The 23,855-nt window shown below is 45.6% G+C and overlaps 2 protein-coding genes across 3 annotated transcripts in view; one reads left to right on the top strand and one right to left on the bottom strand.

The window, feature by feature from the left end:
- Positions 1-3,479, top strand: part of LOC118783067 (sortilin-related receptor-like) — a 50,666-nt gene extending 47,187 nt beyond the window's left edge. For both annotated transcript variants that reach the window (XM_036536741.1, XM_036536742.1), the window contains 5 exons: positions 255-429; positions 1,988-2,094; positions 2,621-2,813; positions 2,894-3,109; positions 3,351-3,479. In XM_036536741.1, the coding sequence (XP_036392634.1) occupies positions 255-429; positions 1,988-2,094; positions 2,621-2,813; positions 2,894-3,109; positions 3,351-3,418 (759 nt within the window). In that variant the 3' untranslated portion in view covers positions 3,419-3,479. The remainder of the gene's footprint in view (positions 1-254; positions 430-1,987; positions 2,095-2,620; positions 2,814-2,893; positions 3,110-3,350) is intronic.
- Positions 3,480-12,694: 9,215 nt separating this feature from the next.
- LOC118783243 (neurogranin-like) lies at positions 12,695-23,713 on the bottom strand. Its single transcript, XM_036537006.1, has 3 exons — positions 23,533-23,713; positions 19,095-19,290; positions 12,695-13,730 (listed from the first exon to the last, which is right to left on the bottom strand). The coding sequence occupies exons 1-3, from the start codon at positions 23,545-23,547 to the stop codon at positions 13,675-13,677; spliced, it is 267 nt and encodes an 88-aa protein (XP_036392899.1). The 5' UTR covers positions 23,548-23,713; the 3' UTR covers positions 12,695-13,674.
- Positions 23,714-23,855: the final 142 nt, after the last annotated feature.

Here is a 23,855-nt window from a genome sequence, read left to right as displayed (position 1 = left end):
AAGCAGGACTCTCAGGCTGTGTGCTACAGCACTATTACTGAAGTCATTTAGCAGATACTCTGATCCAGGGAAACTTACAGCATATAACACACGCTGTAGGTAATACATATGTATGCATTATTCAGACACCTTTTATTTGTTGCATGAGTCCATCATGGGATGAAATGTGGTGTTCATGGCTGCATGGACGCAGTGTGTAAAGTGGCAGGGAGTGTGTGGAAGTGAGCAGTGTGTCCGTGTGTCTGTCTGCGCAGACGTACGTGGTGCACCTGCGGGACGCAGTGCGTAAGACGGAGCGCAGCTACAAGCTGAGCACGCAGAACAACACGGTGGAGTACACCCTGAAAGGCCTGGAGCCCGGCGGCCGCTACAGCGTCACCGTGCGCCTGCGCAACATGAGCAAGGAGGCCAGCTACACCCTCAGCACAGGTACCACACGGCTACACCCTCAGCACAGGTACCACACGGCTACACCCTCAGCACAGGTACCACACTGCTACACCCTCAGCACAGGTACCACACGGCTACACCCTCAGCACAGGTACCACACGGCTACACCCTCAGCACAGGTACCTCACTGCTACACCCTCAGCACAGGTACCACACTACACCCTCAGCACAGGTACCACACGGCTACACCCTCAGCACAGGTACCACACTGTTACACCCTCAGCACAGGTACCACACTGCTACACGCTAAGCACAGGTACCACACTGCTACACCCTCAGCACAGGTAACACACGGCTACACCCTCAGTACAGGTACCACACAGGTACCACACTGCTACACCCTCAGCACAGGTACCTCACGGCTACACCCTCAGCACAGGTACCACACGGCTACACCCTCAGCACAGGTACCACACAGGTACCACACTGCTACACCCTCAGCACAGGTACCACACTACACCCTCAGCACAGGTACCACACGGCTACACCCTCAGCACAGGTACCACACGGCTACACCCTCAGCACAGGTACCACACTACACCCTCAGCACAGGTACCACACTGCTACACCCTCAGCACAGGTACCACACTGCTACACCCTCAGCACAGGTACCACACTACACCCTCAGCACAGGTACCACACTGCTACACCCTCAGCACAGGTACCACACGGCTACACCCTCAGCACAGGTACCACACAGGTACCACACTGCTACACCCTCAGCACAGGTACCTCACTACACCCTCAGCACAGGTACCACACGGCTACACCCTCAGCACAGGTACCACACTACACCCTCAGCACAGGTACCACACTGCTACACCCTCAGCACAGGTACCACACGGCTACACCCTCAGCACAGGTACCACACAGGTACCACACTGCTACACCCTCAGCACAGGTACCACACGGCTACACCCTCAGCACAGGTACCACACTACACCCTCAGCACAGGTACCACACTGCTGCACCGCCTGTGTGTGCAGACTCTGCTCCCTCTGCTCCCCTGCTGGATGCTCTGTGCTGAAATGCAGAGAGTGGGGGGGGGTTAGCGGTCTGACAGGTTTTACTGGTTTTCTGTTTTTATCTAGTTGCCATCAGTCATGTGTTTAATCACTTAAAGATTAGTAGAGTAAAAAAAGTAAAAAAAACATTAGAAATGTATTTCATATATTGTTCATATTGTTAGATGGATAATTAATGTAACTTCTTAAAATGGTTTTAAAAATTCGGGTTATTTTCTCTTCCTCATTGCTTCCCAGCTACCTTGTGAAATAATTCATCCTCACCTCGTCGGCGGCAGGGCACTCAACATGTTTTCTGTCAGTGTAAATAAGCCCTTCCTTTAAAATGTGGTCTAAATCTGTTTCGGTTGACGTGTCACACAGTGCATATAAAGGGAAGATTGTAGTGCTGGTAGAGGTTGCATTGGATTATTGGATTGGGTTGTGTCAGATGGAGTTCCACTTTCTCCAGCAGTTCGGTATAATCGCTGCTCTGTCAGGAGTTAAACTTTCTGTGTCTCTCTGCTGCTCAGTTCCCCTGCCAGCTCCAGATGCTCTGAAGATCCTGGCGGAGAAAGATCATGTCTTCCTGTTCTGGAAGAGCCTGGCCGTCAAGGAGAGGAGCTTCAACGAGAGCCGGGTGAGAGTCAGCACTGTAGGGCAGCTCTACCTAAGGGCCGCAGTGCCTACAGGGCTACTCTACCCTGGTCCTGGAGGGCCGCAGTGCCTGCAGGGATACTCTACCCTGGCCCTGGAGGGCCCCAGTGCCTGCAGAGCTACTCTACCCTGGTCCCGGAGGGCCACAGTGCCTGCAGGGCAACTTGAGGCTGATCTGATCTTTTAGATCAGCTGTCAGTCATTAATGATTTTAGCTTTTATTGTCCTTGAAGTTTCCTTGCTCATGTATTTTCTCTGATAATATTTATTTAATTCTGTAATTATTATCTGTATTTTAGACTCTTGTGAATGAGGTTCCTGCTTTTTATTGGGTGTTTGGAGACCATTTCTGTATGAGTTTGTTTGTAGTTTTGGCAGGCGTATTTGGCTGGGAACGTTGTGTTAATTTTTAATCTCAGTGACAGTGTGTAGTATGAAATTCTGTGAATAAGCGCTGTGTCCCTGAAGTTGCCGTTCAGTAGCGCTGATGGCTGGTGTGTGTGCCGCAGGGGTACGAGGTCCACATGTACGACAGCGTCAGCAACTCCACCTCCTACCTGGGCAACACCACCGACACCTTCTTCCGGATCAGCAACCTGCATGTGGGCCACAACTACACCTTCTCAGTGCAGGCGCGCTGCTTGGTGGACACCCAGCTGTGCGGAGAGCCAGCCCTGCTGCTGTACAGCGACTTGGCCGCAGGTGAGCGGGGGACGCGGCGGGGAGAGGCCGCAGAGAGGGCCGATGGTGTGTGTTTGACGCTGGCGTGTCGGTCCCCGCAGGCCCGGGCGGTGGCGCGGCCTCCCGGTCGGGCTCCTCAGGGGACGTGGCGGTGGTGGTGGTGCCCGTGCTCCTCCTGCTGCTGCTGGCTCTGTGCGGGGGGCTGCTGGCCCTCTACCTGCGCCACCGCCGTCTCCAGAACAACTTCACCGCCTTCGCCAACAGCCACTACAACTCGCGCCTCGGCTCCGCCATCTTCTCCTCGGGAGACGAGCTGGGTAAGACCGACGGCTCTCTCCCTCCCTCGCCTCCCCCTACCCTCCCTGCCTCCCCTGTGCACACCTCGCGGTTCAGCATCGAGCTAACCTTTAGCTTATAGCAGCGGCGCGCGAGCCAGGCAGCCAGGTGCAGTAAGCCGGTCAGGATGGTGCGTTACCTTCCGGTTCGCCCGCGTATGGCAGCAGCTTTGCCCCTGACCCCTGTGCCAACACACCTTCTCCTGCCCTCTTTCCCCTGCAGTGGATGATGACGAAGACGCCCCGATGATCAGCGGCTTTTCAGACGACGTCCCCATGGTGATAGCATAGCGGGATCTGTCTGCTTCCCTTCGCCTCACCCCACTGCCCTCCCCCCCCGTCCCCTCCCTCCTCCCCCCTCCCCCTCTCCCCCCCCCCCCCCCCCTTGGCTCTCTCGCTCTGAGTGCATGAGCTCCACGGGGACAGCTCTGGGGCCTTACAGTCGAAGTGCACCCCCGTCATGAACCCCAACGCTGAGGAGAGCCTGCGGTGCAAGGAAGAAGGCAGAAGAAAAAGAGAGATATTTTTTGAAAAAACTACAAAGCACTTTTTTTGGACGCGCGATAACTTATTTTTATATATATATATATATATATGGGTAAAAGACTTTGTTGGTGGAGTATGACAGCAGTGTGAGCAGTGGAGTTTGTGGGAGTCGTTTGTTCAGACAGCGGGGGGGAGAGAAGGCTGCAGCGCCACAGACATATGTTTCACTGAAGCCAAAACAAGCATCTCTCAGCTGACACTTCCCCAGCAAAAACACACCAACGTCCTGAAAACCCTGGGCCCATTTCAGCAGTCAATTACAGCAGTGAGAGAGGTACGATGGCCCCATCACACAGGGGACTACACAGGACTGTATTCTGTTTTATATTCTTTATTTGTGTCACTTCAGGCACTTATGTCTGAAGCACATATTTTATGTTTTTTTCCTTGTTTTCAATCTGTGATTGATTCTGAAAACTTGAAATCTCTTACTGCCCATTAGCAAAATATGACTTTGAAAATGTAAAATGAAAACTTCAAGGAGGCATAAAGTGGTGTACTTGGTGGTGTAGTAAGTGCAGCACAGAGCGGTCAGTGGGCGGGTGCCTGCTTATGGTTAGATGCTGGGGGTGACGAAGAAACGCTCTGTCTGCATATCCTGCGCTGTCCTGCAAAGCTGTGTGGAGCTGGAGCTCTGATCCCAGCCACTGTCCCCCACGCCTGCGGATGGGTCTCTCCTGAGAGGCACAGAGGGGCTTTCGGGCTTGTAGTGGCACTAACTGCAGTGTAAAATATAGATGTTTCTGGTCTTGTACGCTTTACATTGACAGCAGATGATGTTGTGAGAGTAACTGTATGGATGCTAATAGAGCACAGCTGTAGTTTCCCATTTTTTCCCTGATTTCAGAGTGCAAACCAGGGAAAAAACTCTGATGCTTTTGTGTAACCATTGTCCAGGGAGGCATAGATAGGTAATGTCAAAATGTTGGTGTTGGGTAGGTGTTATGGAGGTGTGGTGCAGGGGTCCGGAGTGGCTCAGCAGGTTGAAGCACCTGCTCTGATTGCACCATTCGGCTGAGGAAGGGTGGGTTTCGTCAGCCTGGGTCCCCTCACTCTGCTTCTTTTATATACTTAAGTGGCTCATGAAGCACCTGCAAGTCACTCAGATGATGTCAGCGGGGATCTGCCTATCCTTCAGTCAGTGTTCACTGCTCTGTGGTGCACTGTGGGATTTGTAGTGTGAAGAGTAGCTGCTCTGTGGTGCACTGTGGGATTTGTAGTGTGAAGAGTAGCTGTTGGTTCTGCACAAGTGTATCGGAGGATTGCATTAGTCTCACATCTGCATTCCTGCCCAAGCACAGAGAGAGGTGTGGAGAGGTAAGCTCAAGGCAGTACAAGCAGAGAATCCAGGAGTGGGGAAAATACTAAAACTAGAAATAAAATTACAAAAATTGGTGCAGCACCAAGTGACGTAATAGCCAGTAGGTCACTTTCACTGTATCACCAGATGCCGTCCTGTTGAGATGTTGTGCCAAGCTTGCAGAGCAGAAAAACAAGGTATGTTTTTTTTTAAGCTCTCGCACACTTCCTGTTGTGCAGATGTGAATTAAGATTCGCAACAATGAGCCATTTTAGCTGGGTGTTTCAGTTCACATTCCATCTGTGAAATTGGTTTCATGAATGTACTTCATATTGTTGTGATTTCACATCTGTGAGGTGATGTGGGGATTGTTTGATTTGCCACCCTCCACATTTTACAAAATAAGTGGGGCAAGAACTCAGTCCTCCAAGCTTAGGAATCAAAAAGCTCTCTTTCCTGAGGGGGTGAACTCTGAACACCTGTACACCGGTGCGTCACCCAGCTCTGTCTACAGACCGATGACTGAGTAGAGGTTAGACTGCTGTCTGCAACCACAGTCCTCCCCACGGGGAAGGGGGCAATCCCAGCAGCCCCATCGCGCTCTCTGAACCAGTCGCTGCAGGGCTCGTATCTCTGTGTCCTCTGTGTGTTGTGTCATTCCCTGAGGTGTTTCTCTTTTCTGTGCCATTTCCTTCATAGGCCTTAAACAGGATTGTGAAGTAAAAAGATGGTAAACACGGGTGTCTTTTAGTGTGTTCTCACTTTCTGCTTCGCCACATATGCCTTATTAGAACACAGACCCAGTAGGTGTGTATGGTAACTGTCTCTCACACACACACACACACATACACACAGACTGTCATCCAAAGGTAGGAGGGCAGTTTGGGTGGAAAATCAAATCCTTCATGGTTTTACAATAGGCAGATGTCTGTAGCTCACTGTAGGATGACTGTTTCTTTCTGTAAACTGTCCTATTCTCTGCTGTTATGTAACGGCAAGGCACATATCTCAGATAACTGTCGATGACTCACCCAACACTTTGTTTACACCAGCGTAAAATGTAACAATTGTCATGTGGCCGTCATACCCCAACATTCCAAATGTCAGCACTTCTGTGAAATGTCTCTGTAAAATAGGATGCTTACCGTTTCTGTTGCACAGACTGTACTAGGTCACCGCCATCTTTGATAATGTTTATCTCCCTCATTACAAAGGATTTTAAGGGAATTAAAATCAGTCTTTCCAGAGGAACAGCTGAAGGTACTTTAAGAACCACTTATACTGAAATAAACATTAAACATGCTGAACTTGTTTGACAGGCTGTTTTGATTGTCAAAGCACTTTCTTCAATGAAGTCACTAATATACACATACATACTAGGGGTGTAACCGTGGCTACAGCGATAGGATACAATATCGATACCAATTCAACAACAGATGCATCGGAATAGATTGAAGAATTCAATACGATAAAATGCCGTATGATTCAGTACAATACATCATTACATCGATTCGTACCAATACAAATGCAAACACCCATAATACATATACATACACGACACATACACAAATATTGTTATATTTACATATTTAAATAATACCAATATTATTTAAATATTGTTATATTGATACTAGTTCTAGTGCGATGCATGTGGTTGATACAGTCCGCTTTCCATCACACACTCGGCATAATGTGCAGACGGAAGTGATGTGTGAAGACCAGGTGGGAGTTCAGACGAGGCTTTTCAGGTAAGGCGCACCTGGATGATCGTGACTGCTACTATTTACTCTCCCTGGCTTTTTTCGCTTTGACTTAATTTTGTTAACCCTCTATTTAAAAAAGCAATAAAAAAAAACTTAACGTGTCAATCCCGGCGGTAAGATGTCGAACCACGACGTCGAGAGAGCGGGATGATTTTTGAGGTCTGGGGGTAAGCTCTGTCTTTCGATCAACGCTACATTACACACACTTTACTGTTCCACATTTCCACTTACACCGTTTGTGCATTCATCTACCCTTAGGATACACGCAGGTCAAGTAGCTACATTTTTCCTTAGAGAGCGGTTTCATGGCTTTTGGTTTGAGTTTAGAGACTACCATAACAATATCCTGTGTTCGTAGGAGCGCACACTTCATGCTGTTTAGAAGCGCTCCCTCCCTCGTCCGCCCTCACTCCTCGGACTGCTCTGTGAAACTCCTGTCTGTTTTATTGAGTGTGCCGATGTAGCTACATAAATTCAATTTACACACTGAGGTACAAACAAGTTTGGCTGGTAAGAAGGGCCGGTTAGCCGCTAACACACACGACCCACCCGCCTTGATTTCCCCAGCCGCACTGAGCGCATTCAGAGCTGCGCTTTTTCATTACAAAAACCTGCCGCAGCTCTCGGAGTCAACCAAGAATCGGGAGGAGTTTTTCAGTTAATCCTTAGGAAATTAAGTAAATTTAAATAAACGGTCCCGTCCACGACTATATTCCGCTAACCACGTCCTTTCTGCATCAGCTGCTCGTGGCATCCCTCCTCCACTAACAGTAATCAGCAGTGGATCGTAGATATGAATTTATTAGTACACTTGTTGATATTTTCTTTATATCCGTGTGCAAATGGTGCAATAGTAGCAAAATGATTGTGAGGATGTGCAGTATTTACATCTATATCTGTATGAATAGTTGTGTTGGGTAGACGTAAATGTATTATTGCGTAATTTTGACCATCTTATTCTCACTGAGTCATTGCTGACGTCAGCTTTGGAAACTCCTTTCCCGGTGATGCCACTGAAGTGATGATGGCTTAGCACTGAAAAGTGTTTGCGTTTGAGTTTCCACAGAACTACAAAACTAATGGGCTTGGTGACCTCCTCACCTCTGCTAACCTCTGAGATGTCTGTTAGTAACATACGGTAGCTATCGGTACATATATTCTTACACAGTCTACCATTACTATGGTAGATGCTGTTGCTAATGTTATTAAAGTCATTAATCATTAGTCATGTTCTCTACAGTGTAGGAGGGCAGAAGGTAAATTAATTCAACAAAAATGTCTTTGCAATTTCTTAGAAAGTCCCAGTGCCATGTTTTAGGATGCCCTTGACATCAGATAAAGAAAAGGAAATGCACTGAAAAATTGGTCTTGCTACAGTGTTTTCATGACGTCACAGAATTTTTGTCCTGATTCGCTGGGTCCTGTTAGCTTAGCCAGCTTCAGTTAGCTAGCGGTGCAGAAACACAGCGTGTTGTACGTTCTTGCAGCATGACGGTGTAATCCATGCTCCAGGCATATGTGGCAGATAAAGAGGTAATATTTATGCGATGGATTTTTTGTTCTGCTTGTTTGTTGTTACTATCAAAACCTTTGGAAAGCACAAATAAAAGCAAACCAAAGATCTAAGGGAGTGAAAAGAGCCTTGTAACAGAGCTGTGTCGGTTACTTTGTGGTGCTGGCCCACACTAGCTAATCCTGTACGCCCTGTATTTAGTGAATGTGCTCATTTCTCCTGATCGCCCTGCATGGCCAACCCTCTGTGCTTGGAGGGGCCTGCTGTCTTGACATGTATCTCACGGAAGGGGAGACAGTCAGAGAGAGAGTTGTGGTTTAGACTTGTTTAGGCTGGTTTTGGCTGGTTGTACTGTAGTTAGTGGAGGACTGAGAAGGTCTGGAGTGCAGAGCAGCATGCGGAGTGAGTGCAGAGAGAGAGATGAAGGCTCGGGTGAGGGGAGCTGCGACCTGGCCAAATCGGCTGAGTCAGACAGCCAGCTGTCCGCAGGCAGCGGGAGCCGCGAGGCCACCAGGGTAACGGGGTTAGCGGCCCTGCGCGAAACGAGCACGCCCACGAGCGCTCGGAGCTGCTGATGTCGCAGGCTGTGTGAGATCTGCCAGGCCAGACCTGCAGCGCTGACTGTGCGGCAGGATGCAGCCCTGATTAGCGCCCCACGCGGAGTCGTATGCTTAAAGAAAAAAACCTTCAAAATAAGTGTTTTTATGCAATAACTGCGTCTTATATCCATCTGAGCTTAGTTAGTTCGTGGAACATTATGTTGCATGAATTTGCAGGGAAGACGGTGAAAATGGCTTGTCTTAAATCGTATCTTATTTTATATTTTATTATATATATTTAGCATTATATGCAGCTGGATAATTAGCGTGGCCCTGTCTGCCAGTCCCTCTCCTGAGTCCGCTGGGATGCTGCTCCCTGAGGCACAGTACAGGACAAATGGATGCAGCTGCATATCAGCGCAGTCTGTTTACAATAGTCTTTAAAGAGGAAGAATGTGTCATGATGGTCTTTTATACTCTGCAGGTAACTGCATGTAAGACAGGACATACGAAAGGCTGACTCTCTGCCAATATGCATTTGTGTGTGCGCTTGCATTCATGACTGCCACAACTGGACCAGGGGTGTTGTGCTGAGCTGTTCAAAATTACTCCTAAGTTAAATATTGCACACCATTGCTGTTTCTGGCCCTGCTCCATCCTGGCTAATGACATGCGATGTCTCGGCTGTATTTTCAGAAGCAGGATCTCAGGTCATGTTTTACAGTAGTTTCCCTGTTACAGACGTGCTCACTATATATAGAGTCATTAAACAGGCAGCAGGAGCAGCAGTGCTCTGTCGGGTGGATGCAGGGCTGCCTTCCGCGTTGCCATTGGAAACCACTGAAAATTGGTTTCAGAACTCCAAACTCCGGCAGGCAGCATCTGTCCCCACGCGGACGCCTTGGGCGCGCGGCGGAAACAGGCGTGGGCGGCAGCGTGGGCAGACGGTGGGCCCAAACGCTTCCAGATCGACTCCAATCCGCCACGCGTCTTCTGCGGAGGAGGGGAGAAAAGAGCTCTGTGGAAATAAGAGGCTGCTGCGGTTTGTTTGTGCGCGCATGTGTGTCAGAGGCTGTATAACGAGGATTTCTGCACTGGCGCGGTGGTGATACCCCCGGTTTAGACTCGTCACATCATTTATTTCTGTTGACAGGATAAGGCTGAGGTGGGCCTGTGTGCGTGAGTCGTGTCCCCATGCTGCAGGCTTTGATAAGAGCCGCAGGAATTATCTGCAGGGAGGAACAGGGTCTCGGTCACAGCGGGAGACACAGCTGGGAAGGTCACCTGAGCGGACAGTCGGGGCTCATCTGCGCCGCTGACTGTCCGCAGGTTAGGGAGTCCGAGAAACTGCTGCTCAGGAGTGGGCAGCTGAGACAGGACTGTTGAGCTCAGCCAGTTTTTATTGAGGTTATTCTGACCTCCTTCAAACAAATTTGATTGTTTAATGTTTGATTTGATGGTACTCTGCACACAATCAATTTATCAAAGTAAAAGCAAAAAATGTCCTCTTTACATTTCTTTGAGTTACTTGGCTGTATAAGAGTGTTATTTATTTCCTCATGTTTTCCACCCTATTCACCCACTTGCAATGGGTGCTAAATAAAGGTTAAAACTGTATTTCTTTAATGAACTGAAATCCAGGGTGGACATTTTTGTGACCCACTTCTTAGTAAAACGGAGCCTAACAAATGTTTAAATACGGAGTAACTTTTTTCCCCACATATGTCCACATAACATGCACAGCGCAGCAGCCAGGGCAGTGTTTAGTGTGAGGTTGTTTAATGTGTTTAATGTGTGTTTAATTTAGTTGCTGAAGCGTGAATGTCTTTGTAAGTCACACATTGCTGTCATGCATTTGGGAATCGCTGATTTGGAGGATCCGACCCAGAGGAGTCGTATTGCACTGCTGGAGATGAGCTGTGCAGCTGGTATGCCATTCCCAGCCAGTGCCTGTAGGGGTGCTGTGTCACTGGTGCTGCCTACTCATGCACATCCATTCACCTCTGAATGGAGGGGCTAATCACAGCACTACATCACCACCTCAGCACCATACAGGACAGAGTAGCTGAGAGTGAGGGCTGCCGGGCAGGAAGGGTTGGATACAGCTGTAAGCCTGCTGTGGGCAGTCTTAAATTGAGTTAACCATCCAGAACACATTATTTACATTTCATAACAATGGTGCAGCAACTTTCTAATGTATTTAAGACAGTCCACTTATAATGGATGAAAGAATCACACATTTCTATGGCTGTCATTTGTACTGATTACATATTTATTACAGTCATTATTATCAGCATAACTCATGATCCATGACAGACAGTTTGCTCATAAAGTTGAAATTTAGTAATTGAATTCCTCTCTGTAAACAGTCTTTATGGTACAAATGTTGTATGTCAATGCCTGTCAGCCACTGGTGTCCATGTGTGTTGAGTTTGAGATGACTTTTCAGAGCTTATTATCTTTGTGTTCGTTGTGTGAATGAGCATTTCAATTAGAGCATGTTCATGACTTATGAGACCATCACAGTTTAAATGCCTCAGTCAAATCCTCTCATTTTCCTGAGACAAAGCATTCCAAACCTCTGTTACACAGGACCGGAGATGAACGTGGCACACGTTTCTGACAGTCGGTTTTAACCTTTTTTTATAGGATGGTAGGATTACACTGATAAAAAATGCACCAATCACTTTAATCAACAGAGATTATGAGATAAAAATAGCGAATCAAAAGCTCAACCAAACAAAAAATGTAGAACAAATGTAACCTGTTAGTTTCAGGGGAAAAAAAAATCATCTATCATTTTAGGCTTCTTTGCACACTGCAGGTTAGTACAAGCTCTGTCATCGTGCTTCATCATAGCAAGCCCTGTCAGAAGAGGCATAACTTTTCGGTATGAAAGTCTTCATAGTTAAGATATTAGCTAAATTTGATAATGCTCCACTAAGGTTAATGCTAGCTAGTTAACCAGGCTTCTTGGCTGCCACGTTAGTCAGGATACAGTATCACCCAGCATAGTTCAGTCCTCTTTTGATTTCACCAGTTTGGGGGAAATTGTTTGGTTATATTTTTGTATTTAGCTTTCTGTGTTCTAGTGTACTTGGCTTCCATTGTCTAGTCAGGTTGCAGAATTTAACTTGTGGTAGGGCTTGAATAGTGTTATGCTCACATTCACTGGTCTGGGAGTGTTGTGAGCCTGGTCTTACACTGTTGCTCATTAAAGTTGAATGGATACACTTATGCTCTATTGTGATGGAAGTTGCTCTGGATATGGTCGACTGTGGATTAATTATCAGAGTGGGTACAGCCCTATTCAGGACCAGTCTTACTGCCCTTCTCTGTACTTTTTAGAGACAGCTGGACTGTTGCCACAGTGCTCAGAGGAGTTGCCAGTATTTGCAGAATGTACCTTCCTAATGACTCCCTATTCTCTATAGAGGACATGAGCTCTCCTTGCTGTAATGCTGTACTCCATAAGGCTATTTATGGATTTCATGGCAAAGCAATTAATAATACACTGTCCTTTTGTCCTGATTTATTGTGACAGGCTGTGTTATTGACCATTATAATCTCTGAAGGAACGCTCAGCTTGGCTCTCCTGACCCTCTCAGTTTTGACGATAGACCACTGCAATGCCAAAATGGTTATATTTAATTATGTTGATTAGCATAGTATTTTTAAAAAGATATTTCCTTTCTGTTGCATAATAACCCCGGAAGCATCATCTCTTTGCTAGTACTGGGAGTCATGCCACGGTGCTTGCTCTTTGGAAGTCAAAATTTATCCCATTGGATTCTGGTAACGGTGTGTATTTTGAAGACCTTTACTGATTTGCAACATAAAATGCTGTCATTGCTTCAGCACTCCCTGATGTCAGTAAGAGAGGATTCTGGGAAATGGCAAACGTGTTGTAGTCATTTATTCATTTTCCACAGCTGTTACATCATTACAAAGTTGCAACAGGTAACAGACGTCTTGTATCATTTGGGACATGCAGCATGCTGATGTAGCAAATCTAGATCATTCAACACATTTGCATTCTGATCCACCTGCTTCAATGGAAATGGCAGATTCATATCAACATACACATACACAGCACACTTTCCTGGTACCCAGAAACACGGAGGAATTCAAAATAGTACTTCTGTATGGATAGTAGCTACATTTACAAAAAAAAAAAAACAAAGTGCATGCTGTTATCCTGGAAGGTTGCTTGATGGGGGAGAATACTGTTTGCTGTGTTTTGGAAACCTTCTGAAATGATTGTGGAAACTGTTGTGAAAACAGACTATCTGCTGTGTGACCAAATGGTTCTGAACAGATTTTCTTGTTGTTGAAGCTCATTACAGGACTGTTCACTTTTTAAAACATGGAAATACAGGTGGGGAAAAATAAAATCTATCAGAACACAAAACTGGTCTACGCAAACACTCAAATAAATATAGTATGGGATAAAATAATGACAGAAACATAATTGCATTGGGTCACACAGAAATTGATCCATTCATTGAACCATCAAGACAGATTAACACATTAACTTAGAAAAGATAGTTGTACTTATCACTTATCTCCTTTAGATGCATAATTGTATATAAGCTTCAAAGTAGCTGAGTAGGTGAACACCAGACAGAATATCATCAAAATGATCAATCATTTTCCAAATGATTATGCTTATACCAATAATGTGTCTGTAAGAAACCTTATTTTAATTTGTTGCTGTTTTTACACAGTACGTGATGAGTGCACCGATAGTATTAAAAATGCATGCTGTGTGAGAGTTCTGATGGTACGATGGCCCCCAGGTGTACTGTACGTCTGTAGGGTTGTTCTTCCGAAGGAGGGGTGTGGTTATTGCAGTCGATGTGTGGCTGTCTGCTAGGGTCTGAACCTCACTGTTCAGGGGCTGCAGTGTCGTCTGCCTCTACTCCTTCTGATCCTGCTGGCTCTGAAACACACAAACCCCACAGCAACCTGAAGGCAGCATGGTCACTCAAACCCCCTTCCCAGGTCACCGACCAGAGGGCAAACACAAAAATGCTTTCAGTCTATTAAGGGTTAGTGTAGGACCTACTTAACCCTGTCACATGCACCACATAAACACTCGTAAAAGTTATGTCAGTCATCACAGCCAATATAGATATTGCTTATAGACTATATTATCAGTGACATGACCTTAACATTCCCATTTGGTAATAAAGTAATGTCACCTTTGATATGGACACTCTATGAGAATGTGTGTCAGTTGACACGAGTGTTTATGTGGTGCTTATGTAGGGCCATTCATTGTAATACAACTTTTCTGTCCAAGGTACCTGAAAAGAGTCATGATAACATTTAATCACATTGTATGTAGAGAACAACAAAAATGCACAAAGGACATTACTGTGGATGGTAAAAGGCACTTGACATTTCTCTAAAAAAATAAATTGACAGCAGTTTACTAAAGTTATCATTTAACATGTTTGCCTGATTGGAGCTACAGTAGAAATGACAAAGATTTGTGTAGGAAAGCAGTAGGCATTATAGAATGAACGTTCAGAGACAGTGTATGGTGCAAACACTCTAGGCCAATGGTCTATAAAAGGCAAAAGACGTAGAAGGATTTTGTACATCCAACTACATTGAATGGCTGCACTGCTCCTCAACCAAGCCTTAATGGAGGAGGAAAGTATATCACGCACGCACGCACGCACACACACACACACACACACACACGTGCGTTTCATTGCGTCATAGCCCACTTCATGGCCATCCATGCGAGGCGGTTCGTCATGTGGGACACAGTACACCATGTCTCCTCCACTTTATTAAAACAGTGTGAATTACACAAGTGGGTGAGCAGCTCGTTTGGAGACCCGCTTTCAGAGACCCAGAACACAGTCTTAGAGCAGCAGCCAAACAGACACCCTTAATGAGCTGCGCTCAGCACTGGAGCTGGCCGTCCCTGCTGCTGAGCACGTGCAGACCCTGTGGGGGTTCGCCCGTACCAGGCGGGGGGTGAGAGCGGAACGCTGAGCTGTGCCACGGGAGAGGGGTGCAAAGCAGAAATTTACAAAATTACACGCAATGAAAAAGCTCTCCTTTCAGCGGGCTCAAGATGATGCTCTCACCTGCCTGATCTCACCTGCTGAAAGGAGGAGGATTAAGGAAATGATCTGGTGTTCCTTAAGATGGCCAATTATCAGAAAATTAGACCATTAAAGATTACAATGAGGCCTCGCAATTTTCTTCCAGAAAATAAAACATTGTGTTTTATGTTGTTCCGTTACTTGTGATTCAGTTAAAATTACGTGTCATTATAACTGTAAAATAATGCAAAACATGCTTTGGCTGACTGTACTGAAAGGGATGTGCATGTCTTAATTGTAAAACAGAAATGGGAACCAGTACGACCACTGCTCTTACCCCAGTTACCTATGCATGAAGATGATGCTGACGTATGTGGGACTAGCTTGTTCTAGATGTAGGCCATTATTTTTTACAGTTGATTAATATAAATTGATCTCCTGGAGGAGGGGTTGCTTCTGGAAGGTTTGTGTTCGTAGGAGCATGTCTCCACGACAGTGCACATTAATCCTACCTTGACGCAGTGGACCAGTAGATGCACCTGGAGTTAAAAATAACACCTCCACACCAAAGACACTTAGCAACCAAGAACTAGGTTGGTGTTGCTAAGGAAAGGCCTAAATTGGGTAGCGGTTGCCTGGCCTTCCCCAAGGGTGGGGCAGAGGACCCTGACCAATCCAGGGAGAGGAGTGAAATCTAGGCTTGGTGAGGTTTGTGCCTACATGTGAAATTAGGAGGACATTCTGCCTGCATGTCCTATATTACACTGTTAGTTCAAAGACAAACTGAGTGTAGCAGGCCAGAGCAGCAGTCCACTGTAGCAGTCTGGTGTACCTGTCCGGGGTTGTCTCTGACTGCATTCCTGAGTTTTAAGCCATGAAACAGCCATAAATTACATGAGAAAATATCCACAAAATCTCAAATTCAGTTTACAGAACATTTTTCATGGAAATGTTTAGAAACCACATATATATATCCTATATATCCTATGAAATTATATTGAAATGACACCATTCTTATCTATGATTACATGGCTCATCATGCAACACAGAAATTCAAAGGACTTTGCAGAAGAAACACTTCATATGAACTGCAGCCTTCTGCTGCTTCACTGGAAATGAGTCCTGTCAGCGCAGGCAGGTGGGTCTGTAGTCTGTACCTGGCTGCACTGTTCCACTCGGTCACAGAGTGAAGCACTCATTTCCACCCACTCGCTTCAGCTCGAGCTCGGCTCCACCTAATTATCAGAGATGACTGCAGACTGTCACATCACTTCCTTTACTGGGAGTTTTGTCACACAGTTTTGTGACACCTGCCACGTATGTGAGAAACATAACAACATCAGCATCATGATAATCATCAGATGATGCTGTCTTTATCTCAGCTCTCAGCAACAACAGACTCTGAGTATTAGCCATGAAGTAGGAGCCATAGTTATTTATGTACAGTTCTTTCATATTTTTCACCCAGCATGGTGATCTCTGCTTTCCCATGTGAGAGATGAATGATATTGATACATTTGTTCCTTGTTCTGTAACAGATGAGGCTCGTCAGACTCGCCAACAGATATTTTTTGCTTTCAGTTACTTTACGTTTAGGTAGAGCTTCAGTGACGCATTACATTTTTTATATAATAATAATAAAAACATTATAATAATAATTAATAATAGAAACGGAGCTCTGCTTTTAAAAAAAAAGAGAAATACTGTATTTGGATAAACTCTGTTGCTTTCCAAATGGGAGCGGTTTTCTGGAAATATGAACCAAGTCCACAGAGAGCAGATTCGTCAGGATGTGTTTTCTCCCGGAACTGCTGATTACAGAAACTCCTCAGATCTTTGACAGGAATAAATCCCCCAGCCAGCTGTCGTGTTTGCGGGAGCGGGTTACAAACATACTGAGCTCGCGTTCTTCCTTTTTAATGGGGTTGTTTTTTTATTCAACAATCCAGTCAAGTAATATGTGTTTAACTTGTGTTGGCCTGGTGCTCCTGATTCTACAGGTAAAGCAGTTCAGCAACGTGCATGAAAAACATGAGATTAGTATTTCAGCCAGAATGTCTCTCTGGCAGTGGTAATCACAGTTCCAGGTGATTAATTTATGATGGCTGGAATTAATTACGGTTTCCTCCTCACTGGAATTCTGGTCATGTTAACTAATTAGAAATCTACAAATGGCAACACTTAAAAGTACGCAGCTCTACATGATAAATCTAAATTATTTATAAATGGCAATTAAAAATGTATTGATCATCATGTGAAGAGGGGAGAGAGAGAGAGAGACTGCCTGAGGAAGCAGGGAACTCCTTCCTGTAACAGGGAATGTGATGAATTCCACCTCTGAAATAAAAGGCAGATTTAAAAGGCTTTTAATGAGAGTCTTGCAGCTTTTGCATAAGACTGTCTGTTAGACCCCTGTGTTTATGATGTCATAATCCCCACTCACTCAACGCTCGGATGCAGAGCGATCCCAGCCCTTCCCTTCATTTTCCACAGAGCCCCAGAGAGGCTACAAAATCCAAATAATCACGCTCTAATTCAGCGTCTTTCCCTTGGGGGTACACACACCCCTGGGGCTAAGAGCCAACGTCCCAGGCGACATGTGGAGTGATCACTGAATTGTGAAACAAAAAATATTCGTGGAAGGCACAGCAAGCCATCCTCCAAAAAAAGATTAAGAACCACCCCTCTAATCAAGGGCGCACCGTCAGGACAGGCAAACCAGGCAAATGTTTGGGGCCCCCAAAAAAAATTGGGAAAAGGGGCCCCCCGATGGCCACTCATATTGGCACATTTTGCAATGACAACTATAAACCCCCTTAAACCTCCCATAAAGGCACTATACAATGCACCGCCGCTGCCCCAAAAACCCCCTAAGTGGGGCCCCTTCTAGCTGCCATATGACAGCTGTATATCGTTAGTTAGGACAGTCAGCTAGCTACCTGTAAGCTACATACAAGCTGTCATACATACAATGTTAGGTGTAACTGTCAGTGCAATGAAACAAACATACCTTTCTGGTCACCATAAATAAAAGAAAACATGAGAAGAGTAGGAAAAACAACACCAGGACAGTGGTAAATGGATATAGTTATGATAAATAAATACACCATGATTAGATTGATTTTACTTTATACCGTCTGTTCAGGTAAATGTGCTAAAGTTAGCTAGGTAGGTAAGGTGTCAGTTCATCTCATTAACCATTACTGTTCTGATGAGTCACAGCTTGTGGCATCTCTTAAAACACTTATTTTCTAATCAGGTGACAAGTGTTATTTGCTATTTGCAAAATGACCCACAGATAGGCTATATAAGCCTTATAAGTTAATTTAGGTTTTAATGGCATCTGATTGATATGCAACCTACTAGCAAACTTACATATGGTATTGATAGCTGGCTAGCTATCACTAGCTAACTATCCAGCTAGCTCACTGAGTTTAGCTAGCTAACAATATATTTCATTTTGTTCATTTGTTTGTATTTAATTCACATCTGGGTACAAAATACAAATAGTTAATATGCCTCAATGGGCTTCTCTACCTGGGGGCCCCCCCAGAGTCTAGGATCGCCACTGCCTCTAATTCATTCCATTAAATTACTGCACTAATGTAGACCCTCCATTTTAATAATGCCCTCAATTTCCTAATGGGAACCCTCAATTTAATAATTGAGAGCACATTCATCAGTGCTCCCTCACTCAAACCTTCATTTGTATTAGTATTTGGAAGGCACAAGTTATGAAATAAAGGGACATTGAGGATTCTGGGTAGTGATGTGTTGCTGTGACTTACAGACTCCATACTTCCCCCACTTTGATTTATTCATTCCCCCTGTTGTGGGACTCCCATTTCTGAACAGAAACCTGTGCTTGGATTCTCTCTTTGTGACTGCGCTGTGAGAGTGGGACTCATACCAGTGTAATGAAGGTATGCACTTAACTGTGTGCCCTCCTCACTGGCTACCCTTTACAGTGTGTCAGCCAACTGACCTGAGTCCCCCTGGCCGGGTGAAATCCCCTTTTACCACCCTGTCGAGTGTGGCTGGCAACTGATCTGAGTCCCCCTGGCCGGGTGAAATCCCCTTTTACCACCCTGTCCAGTGTGTCAGCCAACTGATCTGAGTCCCCCTGGCCGGGTGAAATCCCCTTTTACCACCCTGTCCAGTGTGTCAGCCAACTGATCTGAGTCCCCCTGGCCGGGTGAAATCCCCTTTTACCACCGTGTCCAGTGTGGCTGGCCACTGACCTGAGTCCCTCCGGCTGCCGTTGAGGGCATCGCCACTGCTGCTCACCTCCTCCCTGGGCTTGTCGTCCTTCATCTTCTTCCGGGTCATGTGACCGCGGAAGCCCGCCTGGATCTTGGCGGCGGCCTTGTTGGCCTCGGGGTCGTCCAGTGGGATGTCCATAACATCCTCCTCCTCCTGAGGCTGGCCGCACTCCTCCTGTTGGCCACAAGGGGCATCAGTGTGCAGTGCCCTGATTGCAGAGTGACGCTCAGCGCGCTCTGTAATGGGTGGAGCTAGCGCAGGTTATCAGTGACTCACTGATTTCAGCCAATCATCCTGATTTCATGTAGGAAGCAAAGTCTTCTCATTGGTTTAAGCAAGTCAGGGAGTGATGCCTGCCATTACAGGACCCCACTCTTCCAGCAAAATGATCAGAAAAACATGCCAAAACACTGCTCCTTTTTTCCTCCCCAAAATATTTTGCTTGTTATGGGAATATCTGACATCCTATAGGAAATATTTTGAGAAAAGGAAAATGAAATGAAAAGGAGTCGAAAGAAAAGCTGGAAAAATGAACAGACAATGGCTGTCCCTAAAGGTAAAGACTGATTAAACATTAGGTGAAAAAACTACAGTCACATTAACCAGACAAATCACTGAAACAGGCAAATTCACGTTGCACTGCCACCAAAAAGCTTTTAACAAAACGATTTTCTCTGCATAAAGTAAATCATCAATCCATAAATCATCACTCAATTATTGACAGCTGCTCAACAACAGGATAGTTTTTGAACAATATTTCAGGATTTGATTAAAGATAAAGGTCTAAACAGCACTGAAGCACCATATATGGGGGGTGGGGGGTGGGGGGGGGGGGGCATGCCTCTGACTCCGACTCCGACTCCGACTCCGACTCCAGCAACAATGTTACACAACAGAGCAACATCCGAACCATATGCCTTCTGCAGTTGCCATGGCAACAGTTCAGTAACAAAGCAGCCATGCAAATTTGTTTTGACTAACAAAATTAAAACGTAAAAAGAGGGTTGGTTTGGAGTTCTCAGTAAGCTAATTTACTGTGCACAGTGCAAGCTCATTCCCTGTTTGAGAGGATAAAAATGGAGTTTGAGTGATCAGTGCTGTCGCTAACACTTCCCAGGGGTTATTACAGTCAGGACCACTCCTTCAGCAGCTTTGTGGCTTTCACCAGCCTGTCCCTTGGACGTAAGCAGTAAAATATACTGTGTGGCTTCAGTGGAGACGCCATGCAGAAGCTAGTTCATCCATAACGGCAGAGACTGACATGTTGAGAACATTTTTCTGTGCCCTTTTTAAAAACACGAAGCCAGGGCACATGCCTGTGGTATAACCAGTCACAGACCCAGGCACAACTTCTCCTTCTCCTCTCGCTACTGAATGAAAGTCGCATATTCCTAATGCATTCCTATATTTCCACTTTCATTCCTGAATTCTCTGCCATTGCCCCAGGTGGTCATGGGTAAATACTGTGGGACTGGAGGGCAGTCCGTACAGTAAGGAGTAGCAGTGCTCCGTTGGGTTAGGGGTCCAGTCTGCAGCAGGGAATCTGTGTGATACTCCCCCTAGTGGAGAGGAGGTGTAGCATGCAGCTGCACAGTGAACACGTCCAGGGTAAGGGTGCAATTTTCACATCCATTTGTCCTCACAGGAACCGTATTTATCACGATTTCTTCCACATTACCAGAGCGCAGGCCAGCAGTTACCACGTTTCAAAGGAAATGATGTTATAAATGTGGACTTTACTCCTAATGTAGGTGTACAGTCTACATTTAGGAAAGAGGAACATCCTCTGTTCCTGTACTGATGAATATTTAAACCAAAATCAAACACATTACTGTGATGCCTTTTTGTGCTGCATAAAAAATGAATAAGAAAAAACTGAGGCTGAGAAAATGAAATAGTCCATGCATAACTCCATTGTCTGATTAATATTTGAGTGTCTGTTTCTACCTGCTAAATTCATGTGTAGAAATGATAAATTCCGATTAGACTAGCAGACTGTAATTAAGTCCTTTATCTCTATATTCAAAAATAACTGCCATAAAAACAGACTTTCTAAAAAAAGAAGCACTTTCTGACAGAAAATGCCTTCACACAAATAATTGAAAAATTACCAAATAATTGTAATTAAATATTAGTTAATAAGTCAAGAAAAAGCATTAATAACCTGGAGATAAATTTAATGGTATTTGCATTGGTGCATTACCAACAACCTGGCACGTAGTTTGTAATTTACATTCACATTTATTCATTTGGCAGACGCTTTTATCCAAAGCGACTTCCAGCACATTGAATCTAATCTCAGTTGTATGTGAGGACTCCAGGAGGCTGGAGGCTGCTCTGGGATAAGAACTGCTACGAAGAGAATGCTTAAAAAGCAGATGAACATCAGGTGCTTCCTGCTTCTGAGGAAGTTGTTCTTGTTATCGTCTGCATGTGCACCATGAAAGGTCTGTCAGGGAGGGTCATGCATTTAAACAAGAGAACAGCCTTTGATGTGAAGCTCACAGGTGCACATGTTTCATGACAAAAGGCCTCTTTTTTGTAATGGTTATTAACAGGCTTGAGAAGAGTCTTGTGCATTTCTATGCCTGTTCAGGTTCAGACACAACTAAACACAACCAAAGGGTGCAGTAGCATGAAAAAAACAAGTTCCCAGATTAGGGATTTTACTGGGGGTCTCAGAGATGGAGTTTACACCCCTAAGTCTCCAGCTTTAAACGGGTGCCGTATGTAACAGCACAGACAGCAGCACACACCCCATACGGCCTCTGCTTGGAGTAGGAGGAGGAGGTGCTGTGCTTCCCTTGCAGTATTTCGTTCGTCAGGATCCGGTTATGAAATGATGTTATTGTCGTTATTAAACACTTAGCACCCTGCACGTGTCCGCCGCAACCTCAGACCCTCCCTCTCCGGTGGCCGTGAGTTCCGGCCGAAAATACGCGCCCCCGGCAGACGCGGCGGGCACGGAGGAAGCGCGTCGTGCGGGAGACGCGGCGGTGCGCGCTCCCCGCTGAACCCCGCTGTGCGTGGGAGGGTGTCCGCCCACCTCCTCAGGATCCATTCATTAGCTCCCCATCTGACTGCTGAATTCCCGGCCCAAATTCCCCTATCAAACTTCCGCAGGCGGACAGCGCTGTTCTCCACCGCTCCCCCGTCTTCAACGAGATGCCAAAGCAAACTCTGTGAACTTCAGATAACTCCTGCATCCAGAAACAGTTGTTACTTTTTGGGGGTGGGGTGTTATTGTTCCCCTGTAACTTATAACTTGTATAAAGAGCAAAGCCAGCTTAACCCTAATTATGCATTTAGCAGAGGTAATGGACTGTATGGATTTAGTCAAGTCACGTCATACCTAATAAAGGTTAGTCTATAGGGCTGTGCTCTGTTTTATTTCACACAATTAAATGCTGATATAGACGGTATAGTTAAAGGCTCTAGTTTACGTTAACAAAGGAAAGCTTTGCCAATACCCTCAATCAGGCAATATTTTCGTTGTATTTATTATTGTGCAAAACTATGGTGCTCCTCCAAAAATGCTTTTCGGCGAAGGGGACATACCTACATTGCGTGTCTTATGTGAACGCTAAGTAAGCACTAAGAACAATTGAAAGCACGTCCTGCTAAAACGAGTAACGGTAGTTAATTGAAGTGCCGGAATTCCGCTGAGGTGTCAGATCTGGTTCCCTTCTTGTTTACGCGCTCTATCACGCGAGTTTGGTCCTTCTTTCTACTGAGCCCAAGGGCGTCGCCAGACTCTAATCCCTAACTTTAACCACGGAAGGAAACGGTTCTGATAGCATAGGTGGCACCCAAACTGATGCGCTACCGGTGGCACCGAAACGCACTTAACAAAGACGCCTGAAGCCGAGCGCAGCGAGCGGCTGCGAGCTCCCGGCGTCCGCCCGAGAGCTGGAGTTCGGATGCGTAATCCACAGCGACACAAGAGCATCTCTCCCCAACTTCGACAGACAGAGCGGTACTTTAAAGTAAAAAAAAAACACGGAATCCAAATACTTCGTGTTTCCAAAGCATACGAACAGAAGTCAGTTTCCAAGAAGTCTTATTCAAATTAGTTATTTTGTCTAAAAAAGTGGAGTTTCACTCGCGAACACTTCGCACTTGTTTCTTCGACATGGCAGATGTAACATTGACGATGCAATGATATTTAGCTAAGTTTCAGAACCGTTACCGGTCCCTGTACCACAACAGGCATTCAGACGTGAGACTAATGACATTAGACAATGCAAACTTGGAAGAAAATAAATTAAAAATAAAGCTATCCCAATAAATCGTATGATTTATATGAAATTTCAGAATTAGTCTCGAATTTATCATACAGTGCAGAATGATTAATATTTTAATCAGTTTTGTAACAGTATACAATTAAATAAACGTTTCCATCAAGACACTACTTACGATGTGACAGTCCATGTCGAGTGGTTAGACAGTTCGCAACTTTTGTGGTTTTATGCCAGTACCAATATATTCTGATTGTATCGATGACGAAAATGTCTGAGCAGCACAGCCTCCTACGAACACAAATACACAAGCTCTCTCTTCTCTCGGTCCTCTATCTCTCTCTTCCTCTCTCTCCCCCTCTTTCTCTCTCCCTTGCTCTCTCTCTTCCTCGCTCTCCTCCTTTCTCTCTCTCTCTCCTCCTCCTCCTCCTCCTTTCTCTCCCTCTCCCTCCTCCTCCTCCTCCCTCCCCTCTCTCTCCCTCCTCCCTCTCTCTCCCTCCT

The sequence above is a fragment of the Megalops cyprinoides genome, chromosome 9 (genome assembly GCF_013368585.1).
Source record: "Megalops cyprinoides isolate fMegCyp1 chromosome 9, fMegCyp1.pri, whole genome shotgun sequence".
Taxonomy (NCBI): Eukaryota; Metazoa; Chordata; class Actinopteri; order Elopiformes; family Megalopidae; genus Megalops; species Megalops cyprinoides.
The sequence above is the reverse complement of the archived record's forward strand: the minus strand, read 5'-3'. Positions and strand labels throughout refer to the sequence as shown.